The 14,534-nt window shown below is 43.4% G+C and overlaps 1 protein-coding gene across 3 annotated transcripts in view; it reads right to left on the bottom strand.

Moving 5' to 3' along the window:
* Positions 1–9,217, bottom strand: part of MAP3K4 (mitogen-activated protein kinase kinase kinase 4) — a 103,358-nt gene extending 94,141 nt beyond the window's left edge. Inside the window, exon 1 of one of the 3 annotated variants that reach the window (XM_032485300.1) lies at positions 8,880–9,217. In XM_032485300.1, coding sequence (XP_032341191.1) covers positions 8,880–9,040 — 161 coding nt within the window. In that variant the 5' untranslated portion in view covers positions 9,041–9,217. The remainder of the gene's footprint in view (positions 1–8,879) is intronic. The other 2 variants (XM_032485298.1, XM_032485299.1) reach the window with 2 other exon arrangements.
* Between the last annotated feature and the right edge of the window lie 5,317 nt (positions 9,218–14,534).

Below are 14,534 nucleotides of genomic sequence, written 5' to 3'. Positions count from 1 at the left end.
ACTTTTCAGGTTTTTCAGATTTTTCCACAATTGACATGTTGCTTTTATAATCAGAGAGATTTCTAACCGATTTAGTTGTATTAACCAAATAAATTTCATTCACTTTTCTAAGGCTGCAACTAGATCAACTTGAAAGGTATTACTCTTAAACATAATGTACAACATTTTAAAAAGTGAACAGTATTAATCTAATTTGTAAAGACATGTCAAGTTAAACTAACAACAAAAAAGAAGTTTCAGAGAAGAACGACTGAGCTATGCCTACTGACCTAAAGGAGTCATTCAGTCTGTAGGGTTACACTTCCGATTCAGTAGCACGATTTGCAACCCTCGAGCCAGAATTCCAAACATGTTCAGGAATAATATACAAAATAAATCACAATTGAAGCAAAAGAGGGAATTTGGAAAAGCCAGGTCCCAAAATCCTCTTTCCTCCTTCTATGAATTGAAGCAAAAGAGGGAATTTGGAAAAGCCAGGTCCCAAAATCCTCTTTCCTCCTTCTATGAATTCAACAGACACAGGAAAAACAAATGTTTCTTGAATTAAGATCACTGCAGCTACTTTAAAATATATCTAGCCTCAAAGCATATTTGATGCTTTCTTACGAAAATTATGATGGACTTCCCCCTTTTCACTTTAAATGAAAAAAGAAAAAGAAAAGAGAAATATAATGATAGCTAATGATTAATGAACACCTCATATAAAAAGCTATTATCCCATTTAATCTTAGTAGCAACCTAGGAAGTAGGTACTATTATTATTTGTTTTTCAAATGAGGAAACTGAATCTGAGAGACGTTAAATAACTTCCCCCAAATCATAGGCTAGTAATCAAAAAGTAAGAGTCAAAGCTTGTCTGTCTAGTACCAAAACCTTTGTGGTCTCACCAATATATTCACTGCCTCCTCCATTCAACAAGTATCTACTGAGAGCCTTCCAATCATTAGACACTGTGCCAGGAACTGGGACCTAAAAGTAAGCCAAACAACCACATCCCTGCCTTCCTGGACTCTGATGTCTACTGAAGGCAAGACACAGTAAACAAACACACAGATCATCACAATGGTGACGTGTGAGTGGATGGTCGAAAACCACAGGGACTAGAAGACTTATAACAGGGGGACTTGATCCAACCCCTGGTGAAGGGGTACAGGTCAAAGGATGGCTGACCCTCAAGTAAGCTTAAGAGAAGACCAGGAGCAGGAGGAAGTATTAACAGGATAAAGAAGGAGGGCAAAAGATAGCACCCCAGGTCATCCTTTTCTTAAAAATATACTTCACAGCGGGGAAAACTGCTGCACACACACACACACACACACACACACACACACAGAGCAGGGGAGAATGGGTCCCTTTTTTTCTTTTCTTAAGGACTGCTCTATTGGAAAAAAATTTTAAATATATGTCAGTGTTTCAGAGAAAAATGAACAAATTATCTAAAGTACTCATATATTCTAATCCCAATTTTACTCTAAAATTAATATTAAATTTTAAACTCATCTTTATAACTCTTGTGTTTAAGGACAGGCAATCAAGAGAACAACCTTGAGAGACAAGGATAAGATGCATTCTCATTCCTGCCTTTGGGAAACACGCTGTTTTTAAGGAAGAAACGTTCAGAGCCTGGTATCGCCTAGCTTCTTCAAGATGCCTCCTCATCACTTCGTGGATACGTAGTACGCTTGTTCTCCTGACTCAGTCTCAAGGGACAAAGTACAATAGCATATTTTTTTAACTTTGGTAGAGCCGTGTTTTTCAAAGTGAGGGTCACAACTTACTTGCGGGTAATAAAATCAATTTAATGGGTCACAATGAACAATATTTTGTAATAGAAGAGCACAGAACAAGAATTATCAGAGTGTATCATATATTACAAGGTCAAACACTGCTTCATAAATTTTTATTTCAGTTATACAGGATCCGCATAGTGTTGTAAAATAAACTTGTTACCATGGGTCACAATCACAGCCAGAATTTAAATGTCACCACCACAGGACCGAAATCACAGTCTTACTGCCTACTTGATCTAAAGACTGAGCGCAGAAAAGATTAACTAAAAATCTCTAAAAAGGTTTGAGCACTGGCTCTTTAATCTGTGAACTTGAATAGTTTCACAGGAAAAAAGTTGTGTACGATGAGTTTGGGGGAGATTTCAAGGTTGATGGGGTTTTTTGCATTTTTTTCTCCTGAAGACGAGTCTTTCATCACTGCTCCATCCTGTAAAGCCCCATTCATCCAGAAAACATCCTCCTCCACAGTTGGTTTGAGGGCCTGAGCCGGCGCTGGGCTGGGCAGGGCGGCAGCTGAAGACCCTCACAGGAGCACAGTGTGACCAGAAGGGAAAGGGAGGCAAGAACCTGGAGACCTGGGTCCTTGGCTGTTACCTTGAGGAAGCTGCAGCCTCTGCAGGCTGGTCTTCTCACCTCTAAAATTAAGGGCGTGGCCCAGATGGTCTCCGAGCTCCCTCCAGCTCTAATCTCCTATAAGTCTCTAAGCAAAGGCTGGAAGCTGGACTCAGTGAGTATTAAGAGTCCCACCACCCACAGGACTTGGCATTAGGAAGTGCTTAACTCCTGATGTGCCTAAGAACTAAATACCTAAATATTCAAAACATTAATTCTAAGTGGGGAGGGTATAGCTCAAGCGGTAGAGCACATGCTTAGCATGCATGAGGTCCTGGGTTCAATCCCAGTACCTCCTCTAAAAATAAATAAATAAGCCTGATTACCTCCCCCAACAACAACAACAACAAAAAACACTAACTCTAAAAGTCTTGTGAGAAAACCAAGTTACACCTACACTTTTATGCCTCGCATAAAAAGACTTTAGAATTTTTAATGGTACAATTAAAATAATGCATGTATTAAATCTTCTACCAAAATATTTCCACTGAAAGACTAAAAAGGTTGACAATTTCTATTAATTTTACATCTCTAAACTAGCTGTCCTCTGACAAGCCCTGTTCAGAACACTCTACAGTTCAGCAGTATCCTCAAATAGCCTGCTCACATGCAAAAAAAAGCTCCACTGAAAACATCAAATCTGATCAGCTTTAAAGCTTAGTATCCACTGTTTTCCACAGAAGGCTTATTTCTTCTGAAATTATGCTGAAATGAAATCCACTTATGAAATGCTTTTGATAGAATGCCTAATACATTCTGAATAGCTTTCCCTGCTACTCTATAAACATTTGGCATCCATATGATCCAAATTTTATGATATGAGCCAAGTATCATGACTAATACTTCTACTGATGTCTGCAAAATATGACAAATGAATGTTCTTACAGGTTAAAAACAAATTTTCATTTGCCTATGCCGTTAGTGAATAGACATCTAAAAGCAACTTGCACTCTGTTACACTAGTGTGAGGTCTGTGGGAAATACAAGAACGTACCTACCACACCTACTTTCCAGAGAAATGTTCTTTTTAAAATACAGCGGTTTCAACCATGCCTTTTAAAAAGGGGAAACATCTTAACAAAACAGACATGTTGAGAATACAGTTATACATCTAAATAATAGTTCTAGGAACACCAAGACCACTGCAGGGCAGGGTCTTTGTCACTGCTGATGCTGCCTCTCAACTACAAACTCCGCTATCCAGGATGAACTAAATAATTAAAGAAAACCAACTGGATATAGTCAGCTCAGATAGGTCATATATACTAAAAATAAACTTTAAAACAGAAAATTTAAGTTAATTTAAAATCTGGCAACAACGTTCTCTTTATATAATATATAGAATCATCTATTTCAATTTTACTAACAATTCAAAGTAAAGAGACAAATTTATAAACGTACAAGAATTTGGCCACTCTAGCTTTTTACTGTAAAATAAAAACATGTAACTTTCATTATAAAAAATGGTAGGAAAAAAGCAGTAATATATCCTTTCAGTCTTTTTTTCTAGACACATATACACTGTTTTAATGTGATCACACTAAGTACAAGGATTTTAAGAAGCCCAACTCAGATTACTAATAGTTTAAGCAAAAAGAATTTATTAATTCACATATTGAATCAAGAGAAAAATGGGGGTGAATGTAGCATAAAAGGAAAACTAGCCAAAGACCTCTTTCGGCCTCTCTGCTTTTCTCAGGGGGTCAACGTCACTGTCTGAAACCAAACCACTGCTCTATGAGATGGTGACTATACACTTCAGGGAGCTAGCTCTAGGCTCAGGACTCCACAGTACACATTTCGGTTACCAAAAAGAGCTTTTCTGTCCCCCAGCTCCGACTGAAAAATCCTAGGAGAGAACTCCAATGGCCTGGCTGGCACCAAGTGTCCACCCCTAGAGCCGGAGTGTGTAAGAGGGCCGCTCCAATATGTACCTCGGAGCTAGAGCCGCGAGGGGGTGGCCCTGAAGACAGGGAAGACAGAGGCAGGCCAGCCACAGCTGGGGAGAAACACACACAAGCTGAGCAGCTATCTCAAGTCTCAGCCACCACCTTCTGCAAATGCTGTTTGAGAATCTGGCCTTTTCGCTAAACACGGTGGGACGTACATATACATCAGAAGTACTTAGGAATCTTGTTAAAAGTAGTCAGGTCCCACTTACCTGAGGACTTATTCAGAAGGACTTATATCATGAGCACTTTCCCATGCCACTGAATATTCCTTAAAACATTGTTTTTAAGAGCTGCACAGAATTTTCATGTGGGTCTGAGTTTTTAAAATTTAATTTTATGCCTTAAATCCAGAAAAACCACATACCATTATGATCTTTTTTGAACACAATACTCATAAGAGTCAACAAGCATTTTATGAAAGCACCACCACTGACATCCCTGCCACACCTTTTTCAGAAATGAAGCCAAAGGGTTCCTTGTGGGGAGGGGTGCGGGGGGGGGATTACGGGGAGGGTGGGGACAGTCAGGTGATCCTCTGAGATGCAGCATTAGTGAAAACCTACCACTGATGGTCTTTTTTTAAATAAATGTCTTTTAGGGACAAGGATACAATATACCTCAAAGTAAAGCAGGAAAAGCAAGGCCTGTCATAATCTAATTAAAGTAAGACTGAAGATTAAAAACAAACCCGACCAACTGAGGGAAGTTAGTGACGACAGAAGAAAAAGCAGCCTGTGTGAAGTTTGGGGAAATGAGAACCTGAGAGTGACTCTGTCACAAGTCTCAGCCTAGAGCAGGCGGTACGCCTGGTGGGGATGCCAGCCAACCTGGTCTGTTCACATTAGTCACTAAGATCATTCAACTAACTTCCCTGGAGGATATCACGCTTACCAATCTCTTAATTATACTTCACAGGCAAGAGAATACACGGGCCCACCAGGTACAACGCTGAGGAGGCGCTGGAGCCCAGGACCTGGACCCTGCTTCCTTATCCCACCCAGGGAATGCCGGCTTGTTAAGACCCACAGCAGTCACTGGCCAAACTCGCTTTTCTGACATCTCTTCCACTTTCCCTTTAAAGAAATTATTTCCAACAGCCTACTGACTGGCAGCAGCAAAGTGTCTTTACAAAGAATACATACCACCTGGTCAAATGAGAAGGCTGAGACAACAGAATGCTATGAGTAAAAACGACAATCATTGAGGAATGAGGAATTATTAAGTAAGAGGAAGTTAGTAAGGCAAATGTATCCACTAAGCAATCAAGACCTTATATCCCCATATTTCAGCAGAGCTCAGAACAAGACCTACAAGACACCAAGAGAACACATGTGAAGGAAGTAGAAGCAACTTCTAACAACATGACAATTAGAGGGAACGGCAAAGCCCTTCCTGCGAGACAAGCTGTCCCCATTTCAGAACATGAAGGGGATTCTGCCATCACTGCAGCCTTTGTGACTGCTGGTGGCCACTGCTTCTCTGTCTAAAGGCACCGCTGCCAACGGTCTCTCCCTTGTAAGGGTCTCAAGCTGCACCCATCACTGAGGCTGCCAGGAGAGCCAGCAGCTGCACCATGAGGTAGATTTTGCTAGGGAGAATACATAGGTGACATTCAATGTCAAGACTGAAACAAGTACACTCCAAGGGGACATTCAAGGTGAGAGAGAGATCAAATAACCTCGGAGGGATAGGATATTCAAGTAATATTTCAGTATGAAACCCATTTTTTCAAATGAATTTATAAGAACCGCATTATACAAAGGAAATAATAAAGTCACTGGTTAAAAATAGTTATTTTTAAGTTCATGTCACATGTACTTTACAAGGTCAATAAATGAGAACAATGAGGCTATTTTTAACATACACATTTTAAATGAAAGCTTACAGTAGACAGGAACAGTCTCATGTCAGCCTCAATATCCAAGATCTGTGTTTTTTTAAGTGCAGATTCAAGATATCACAAAAGTAAATTGCTACAAATTAGTTTTAATTGCTCTCCTTATAATCTCAGGATCCTCCTACAAATGACCCAAAAGCTTGGAAAAAAAAATTACAAGGAATGCTTATTTCTAAGTTTAATCACTAACAATTGCTACTCTTATCATGAATTATTTATCAAAAATAAAGACAAGTATCCATGACTGACTAACAAGCAGTAAAACTCTAAGAGCACTATCACCTCGCAACCTGTTTTGTGTTCCTCGGTCATTGCATAACTCTCACGTCAGCACGCGCTGAGCAGATGTGCTGGGCTGGCACCTGCCGCAGTGGCGCACTGGCCAACATGTGCAGGCCTGCTCTCTACAAAAGATCTGTGCCCTAGAACAGCCTTCCTAATCAATGACACACTGACCTGAAGTACATGAACAAAGATGGCAGACAAAGCTTTATTCTGGTCTGTCCCCCAAACCAGTTAACCCAGTAGCACAAGTCACATCATTGGTCTCTAATGTGTTAAACTGTGGCAACTAGCAAATTTTGAACATGCATGTTGAGCTTCTTTAAAATGGTTAAAAAACATAAATAAAAGAAATTCAAATAAGCAATTGCAGAATCCCTGAAGTATCTGTTACTAATGATCTACAGTAAGTTGGTCAGAGGTCAGCTCTGTATGTTGAAGAAGTGGTGGTGACAATGAGGACGTCTAAAAGAGATAACAACAGCTTTATCGGATAGTACTTCACAGATTTGCTATTGTAAAATTAACTGCAATGTTGCTGAGAAAAATATTACTAAGATCTTCTTGTTCCGAACACTGCTGTTCACTTAAAGTTGGATGAAGCCCATTATCCTGATCCATTTCTACTATAACAAAGACAGAAACCTGGCTGAAAAATCAACATTTCTTTTTATCATTGGAGCAAGTCATTTTTACAGCACATTTTTACTTCTCTCTGCTCTCTTTACTTTTACCTAAGAATGTTCACATCCATTTTTTTCCCCAAAGTATAGTTATACAGGATTATAACTTCTGATCTGCCCATCTATATAATGAAATCACATCTCTTCTTCACAGTGGTTAAGGATGGTATGCACAGTCTGACATGAGTGCACCACTGGCTGTGAAATCTTGGACAAAACACTTAACTTTGTCCCTCCGTTTCCTCACCTGAAAAAGAGACACAGTAATTGGACATACCTCCTAAGGTTGTTGGTCAAGATTAAATGGGTTAACAGAAGCAAAGGAAATGGCACATTTTAAGCATTTAGTAAGTGTTCGCCATTATTTTTAAAGAAAAACTTCAAGGAGTCAAAATGCTCGAAGAATGGACCTACTAACAAATTTATATAATAAACTTTGGTAAAAGTTCTAAACATGATAGACGTATTCAAAAAGAACAGAACGAATTCTCAGTACACCATGTACCATTATTTAGAGAAGCTGTTCCTTCAAAGCTCACAAGAGTATCTCAGAAATATCTCAGAATTAAGGAAAACGAAGATCGACTTTATTCTCTGCTTATAAAAACAAAACAGACCTATTTGGACCCACTAGGTCATAACAGGGAAGAACGTGGTTCCTGTATTCAGTTCTAACTACAGCTACAGACTTTGTTTAAAACTTCTTTAAGCAGGAAAAAGAAAGAGGACACTTAACTGCCTTATTCCTGGAACTACAGAGCAAGACAGATGCACGAGGAGATGTGAAAGTATTTTCACTATAGGGGACAGGGGGCAGCAGTTTGCAAGTTCACACTGGGATGCAAAGGACAGGGGATAAGAGGGCATTTGAACGCACAAACATAGGCATATAAGAGGAGAGAAATTTAGTTATGGTTTCATCTCCCAACCAAAAAAAAAGACATAAAAGTTAATCAATAGTCTCTAAGTAACAAAATGCAACAAATGCTTTGGGTACCAAAGTTTCATCTAAAAGTTTTACACAAATCAATCCTTTACTCTGTGTGCACGTGTGAGCAACAATCTGCACAATTACTACTGAAGGCCGGTAAAGGGCCTTCAGAAAGAGAAACCATCCTCCCTCCTGTTTGCAGAGCTTAAGTGCAGTTTCTCCCAGGAGAGACAGCAGGCACTCCCGGGGGCGGGAAGAGGGGGACTAAAAGGAGGACAGGAGGAGAACGAAGGGGAAACAGCTAGTGTGTATCTGCTTCACCAGAGTCTACTCCTTTACTCAAACAGGGACGAAGGAGAGGTAGCATTTTCCCTTAGTAACGATGGGCGCAATTTCAGCGCGGCCCCCGTTCGGAAGCCGCGGCGGAGGAGGGGGTCCCAGTTCCCGCAGGACCCGGGTGCCCCCACCGCTCCCGCCCCGCCGCGTTCCGGGCGCGCAGAGAAGCTGCAGGGAGGGCCAGCAGGCTGCGCGCCCGGACAGGGGTCCCTGGGCAGACCGGGCCGCCGTGCCCTCCATCCACGGCTGCACCCCGCCCCTCCGGCCCTGGAGCCTGGATGCTCCCGCACCTGGCGGGAAACAGAGGCCACCCACGCCCCCTAGGGCCCCCAACCGAGCTCGGGCCGGGGCGAGACCCTCTTTCTGCGCCGGGCCCGCTGCGGCAGCCCCACTCACCTCGCCGCGCGGCAGCGCTCGGGCTCGGACTCGGACTCGGGCTCGGGTTCTGGCAGCGGGGGCGGCGGCGGCTGTGGCGGCGGCTCCTCCATGGCGGCGGCGGGGCTGACGGCGAAGGCGGGCGGGGGGACCAGCTCGGCGGCGGCGGCGGCTTCTCTCATCCGTGCACTGAGCCCCGCATCGCCGCGGCGGGCAGTAAGCTGCAGCCTGGCGCGGGGGACCGGAGCCCCGAAGTGCGGGAGTGACTCGGCTCCGCCTCCGCCTCTGCCTCTAGCCCGCCGCAGGAGCCGCTCGCGCCGCGGCCATCTTGGAAACGGCGACCGGCCAGCGCCGGGCTACGGCGGGCGGCGAGGGACAAGCCTCCGAGGGCGGCGGCGGGCGCGGGAGCGGACGCGCGGGGAGGGCCCGGGATGGGAGGGGTGGAGGCGCCGGCGACCCAGGCGCCGCAGAGGGAGCAAGTCCGGGTAGCGGCGCTCTGCCCTGGGGGCCGGGGCCTCGCCGCCGCCGTGTGGCTTCGCTCGCGGGGAACGTGCGGTGAGCTGTGCGTGTCTGTGCTCCCAGGTGGTCAGCGGTGGGCGTGCACGGAGGACCCCGGGGAGGGCAGCGCGGCCTCGATTAGGCGCCAATTCGTGACTTTTAGGTGCTTTGTGAACTTTAGCAAGAGGATCGTCGCCAAACGTAGATGTCATCCTCAAGAACAGGGATGGATGTAACGCAGCCGCTCACAGCTCACGCGGGCTTGGAGGCTTTGAGAGACCTGTGAGCCCTGGGGGGCTGGGGGTGCACTCTGATGAAAGTGCAATCTTCAACACACACGTAAAACTCAGGTTTTTGAGACTATTTAAACAAAGACTCTGGAACATTAAAGTTACCCTCCTATCAAAAGGGCGGGAAAGAACACTGAGATCTAACCTTGTCACCTCAGTATCACAAGAGAGGGTATTGATCCTCCGGAAACTCGGGCTGGAGTGCTCCTACACTGAAGGAAAAAAGAAGACAGTTCTAAAGATTATTTCAGAGTTACAGAAATACTGTTGAAATTCCACCGCATCGTTAATTCAGAGCATTTAAGGCTTCTCTGTTTTAAGGTGCAAACATTTACAAAATTTCCCATGAGGGTGAAATCCAGAGTTAATTCAAACACGGCATCGTTTAAAGTTAAGTACATTTCTATTCACTCAAATAAGCTAGTTTTCAAAAGCTTATTTGGTTGAGCCTGAATATGTAAAATACACGTTTTGATTATATGTTGGTAAGAAAACTGGCCAAGATGGAAAAACTTAAATGTGATTCTATTTAAAGGCCACTTAGCTATATTGCACTCAAAAGTATATGATATTGTAGATAACATATTTGTGTATTTCACATATATATGTGAAATTAGCTGTATTGCATTCAAAGTATGGTACAGAAATTTCTCTGTAGTTTAAGAATTTTTTCAGTCTGTTTTCTTTATTAAGGTAGTCTGTATTATTTATATGACCTGATAGTGCTGAATTTCCAAATTGAAATTAGTTTTATTTATTCAACAACATTCATTCCACAAGTGAATAAAATAATAAAATTTATTAAATGCATATATGTGCTAGGAACTGAAGTAGATGCTGGAAAAATAGAGGTGAGCAAAACAGACTAAGGCTTTTCCTGGTAGACCTGACATCCTAGTTGAGTGAGGAGAAAAGAGAGAAAACAAGAAAACCAAATAAACAAGCAAATAAGTAACATTTCAGCGGGTGATAACTGCCGTGGAAAAAAGTAAGGGGAAGGACAGTTTGGAGGGGACAATGCTATTTTACACACATTGGTCAGGATAAACTTAAATGATTTACTCATACAGCTATTTCAAAGGAAATCTGTGATAAATTCTTACTTATCGAATTTCAGATTTTCTTTTGAAATAGTGGTATGACCAAATCACTTAACTCTATCCTAACACACCTTTAAGTATTTTAATATTTTGAGTAAGTCATGGTTCACAAATCACTCCTGAAGACAGTCAGCCTGGGGCCTGTCCTCAGGTCTCCCAGTTTATAAATCTGTGACATTTGATTTTTAGACTAGCCTTTGAGAGATGTATGGTTTGTTGTTGTTTTAATTTCTGCTTGAGGGTACTGCCTGTTTTAGCAGAACTCAAACAAATTTATACTTAATAATCACATAAGGCATGTAGAAACCTAAGTTAATGAGTACTAAGTGTTCATTTTAAGTGCTGTGAATTTTTTTTCCATTCAAGTTAGTTTTGTGTCCTACTGCAGCCCTTTTTGTTACCTGTGTTCTCCTCCTATTCTGTGCCCCTTTATTCTGACAATTTGGTATTCCAGATTTCAAGATCAGAATTTATTTCCTTCTTACCCACACCAGCCTCACACCTGCCCTTTGCCTGTATTCTCTGACCCCTTCCCCATTCAGAGCTCTAAAGAACCATACTCTAGGCCCCTGACTGATGGGTCCACATTCTGTCAAACTCTCCCTCCCCTCTGGAATCCATTCACCCCTCCCAATTCAGACAACCAGCACACCTCACCTAGATAATCCCAACAGTCTCCCGCTCTCCCTGCCTGTCGGACTGCTCACTCCCCACCCAATCTGTTCTCACACTGTGGCCACAATAATCTTTCTGAATCTCCATCTAAACACGCCACTCTTACCTGCTTCATTTTATTGACACCTCATTGCTGTCACAATAAAGTCCTTACTGGACCTTTCTGAGTTCTTCGAAAGCTCCATGCCTGGTGCTGCTACCCGGGTTGCGCAAAAGGGCTTTCCTCCTTCATCAGACCACCCTTCCCACCTGGCCAGCCCCTTCTAGTCTAAGCTCTACCTGATCCTGAGGAAGCCACCTCTAACCAGCTGAAGTGCTCTCCCAGGGCAGGAATGAGATGTGGGCTCTCTGGCAGGCTAAGCATTGGCATCCATTTGAATGGTAACTTAAAAATATTTGTTCAAAAGGGATAAACTGGTTTTATCTTAATAAAAACTATTCTAGAAACACTAACTCAATGTCACTGTGTGAAGAACGCTCAGCAAAGTCTTCCCCAGCTTTCTGTAATTCTAGTTTTCCTCATTTTCCTTTACGATCTTCTGAGCCAGAATCCTTCTTAGACGATACACTGGAAGTTTTACACATTATATAATCAAACGGACCCCTTTCCTCCAAATAGCACTAAACCATGTATCCTCCTCCTCACACTCAGCAAACACAGACCAGCATCAGGGAGACTTCTTGTTTTCATTTCCACTTGAGGGACCAAACAAATTTACATTTAGCCGATCACGGGAGGCATCATGTGTAGGAACTTAACTCAACTGGTATGAATATTCCTCTAAAATGCATGACTTTTTGCCCCCAGGAGCACCCACACCCAAGCCTCCATAAATATAGCGTGTATCTATATTTATAAATGTACCACTTCTCTGCTGGAGTGTCTGCTCCTTCAGGACAGGCACCTTCTGTCATCCACCACTGACTCCTAACCACCAGGGGAACAGTCCTGGAAGGAGAGGACCAGGGCTTCATCTGGTGCCCCAAACATTAGAGGAATTCAGTAAATACTATTGCTTTCAGGAAGTAGGATTTTTTAAAAATATTAATGAAGTACAATTATAATTAGATTTTTGTTTTTAAGTCTATCACTGTTTAGCATGTCTGACCTCATCGCCTCTAATCATGTTCTTAAAAACAATGACGACAAAATCTTCAGAGGGTTGCCTCTCACTCTGTACTCGAGGCTGAATTCACATAGCCCTTGCTGAAGTTCTTTACTTTAAACTGAGTTACAAGCAGAGGATATAGCTCAGTGGTACAGCACAAGCTTGGCATGCCCGAGGTCCTCAGTTCAATCCCTGGCACCTCCGAAAACAATTTCTTTTTAATTTAAAAGTTAAAATGAGTTACAAAAGCCAGAGTTAAGTTCTACTAAAGATCTAATTTAGGATAAGCCACAGAACATTCTCAACTTTGCTTACCACTACCGTCAGGCCCAGTTTTGACACATGCTGCCACTGTTCTGAAGTCAAACCAATAAAGACACGGATATCTATGTGTCTTTGTGTCTATACTTATGTATGTACCAGTGTCCAGAGCATCATTATAGTGCCTTAGCTTCTTATCAAGGTTAGTGTAGCAGCAGAAAGTCCGCTTCATGTGTTCTGTTGCAAAATAATTCAAAAAGAATGTTTGAATGCCAAGCTATGCTGTAAATAGGGTTATGTCTTTGTTTAAGAAAAAACAAAACACCTCTCTAGGTTTTTACATTATTAAGAGCATGGTGATGCACTTTGAGTAAGTTTCTCCCATCCCTGTGGTATTCCACAGCTTTCCATCCAGGTTCCTGTGCCAGTGCTCAAGACGTCACCAGCCCTGCCCGGTCCTCTCCAGTGGCTCCTTGGAGCTGCAGAGGCAGGAAGACAAGGGTACAAACCTCCCGATCTGCTCATGACCAGAGAGGGTTGATTCAGTTCACTGCGGCACACAGAGAAAGGCCAACTCAGTGACAGAGCAGTCAAAACCTCCCTCTAGCAAGTGAAGCCTAACCTGAGCATTTCACACAACGATTTTTTTTTCCAAAATGTTACTATGACATCTAATTTCTACCTATTAGTAAAACACAAAAAACTTGGATACACACCAAAGATAACTAGTTGTCATGCTTTTTAAATAGTCCTTGTAACATTTAAGTTTCCTCTTTCTCTGCTGAATAATGAGAAGCTAGAGCAAATCTCTCTTGTTTTTTTCTCAGGTGATTTGACCGTTTTCTTAATTCTCCACCAGGACACAAATCATCCCTTATTTCAGACGTGCTTCTCTGTGCAAACGAAGGGTCTAAAGTGAGTCCCCAAGGGTTCTGAATCATTAAACAAAGAACAAAGTTACTCTCTCTATTTTGATGGTTAGAATAGCAGGAATGGAACTAAGAAAGGAAGTGGCCTCCAACGCAGGAAAAGTGGAGACTCCAGAGGGTGGGCGATGCGTTAGCAGAAACCCCCACGGTCGCCCCGCCTCCCCGAGAAGCCAGGCGGTGAACATCAGGAGCGCGCACGCCTCGTCAGCTCTGCTCTGACCCCTCGGTTGGCCTCCCCAGGATCCCGCCAGTGCGAGGAGCGGCTGGCTTTCTTTCCAAGGGGAGGTCTCTGGGGGAGCCCGCTCCTCTCGGGAGCCAGAACCTTCCGTCGTCTCCCCACCGGAACGTCCCCAGGACTTGCCTGCTTCCCATCCTCTCATTTCTTTGTCCAGGTGTGAGTGCGGGAGAACGGAGACACAGCAACCGCAGTTCCTAAATTATTTTCCGGTCCCTTCAAACCAGTAAGCGGATACTTGGCACGCAACACGGAACCAGGCGTGGAGAACCGGGAGGGAGCAGCGCGGAGCCACAGGCTCCTGCTCTCCATTTGCACGTGGCAGTGTCACCCTTTCCAAACGCAGTTCAGGGCTCTTCTGCCCGCTCTGGGAGGACTTCTCTGAGCTCCACCACCCACCTGCCCTAACCTGACAGTGAGGTGCTGCCCGTAAGGCCCCCGTGACAGCTCAGGCAGACCCTTCGGTTAGCGCTATCCACCTACCTGTCTGCATCTTTATATGTGGTTGATGACATGTGTGTTTCTTACCCTGTGACCTTCTCAAGAGCAGGCAATAGTTCTTGGTATCACTGTATCTTC

This window comes from Camelus ferus, chromosome 8 (genome assembly GCF_009834535.1).
Source record: "Camelus ferus isolate YT-003-E chromosome 8, BCGSAC_Cfer_1.0, whole genome shotgun sequence".
Classification (NCBI taxonomy): domain Eukaryota; kingdom Metazoa; phylum Chordata; class Mammalia; order Artiodactyla; family Camelidae; genus Camelus; species Camelus ferus.
This window is presented reverse-complemented; position numbering and strand designations above follow the sequence as displayed.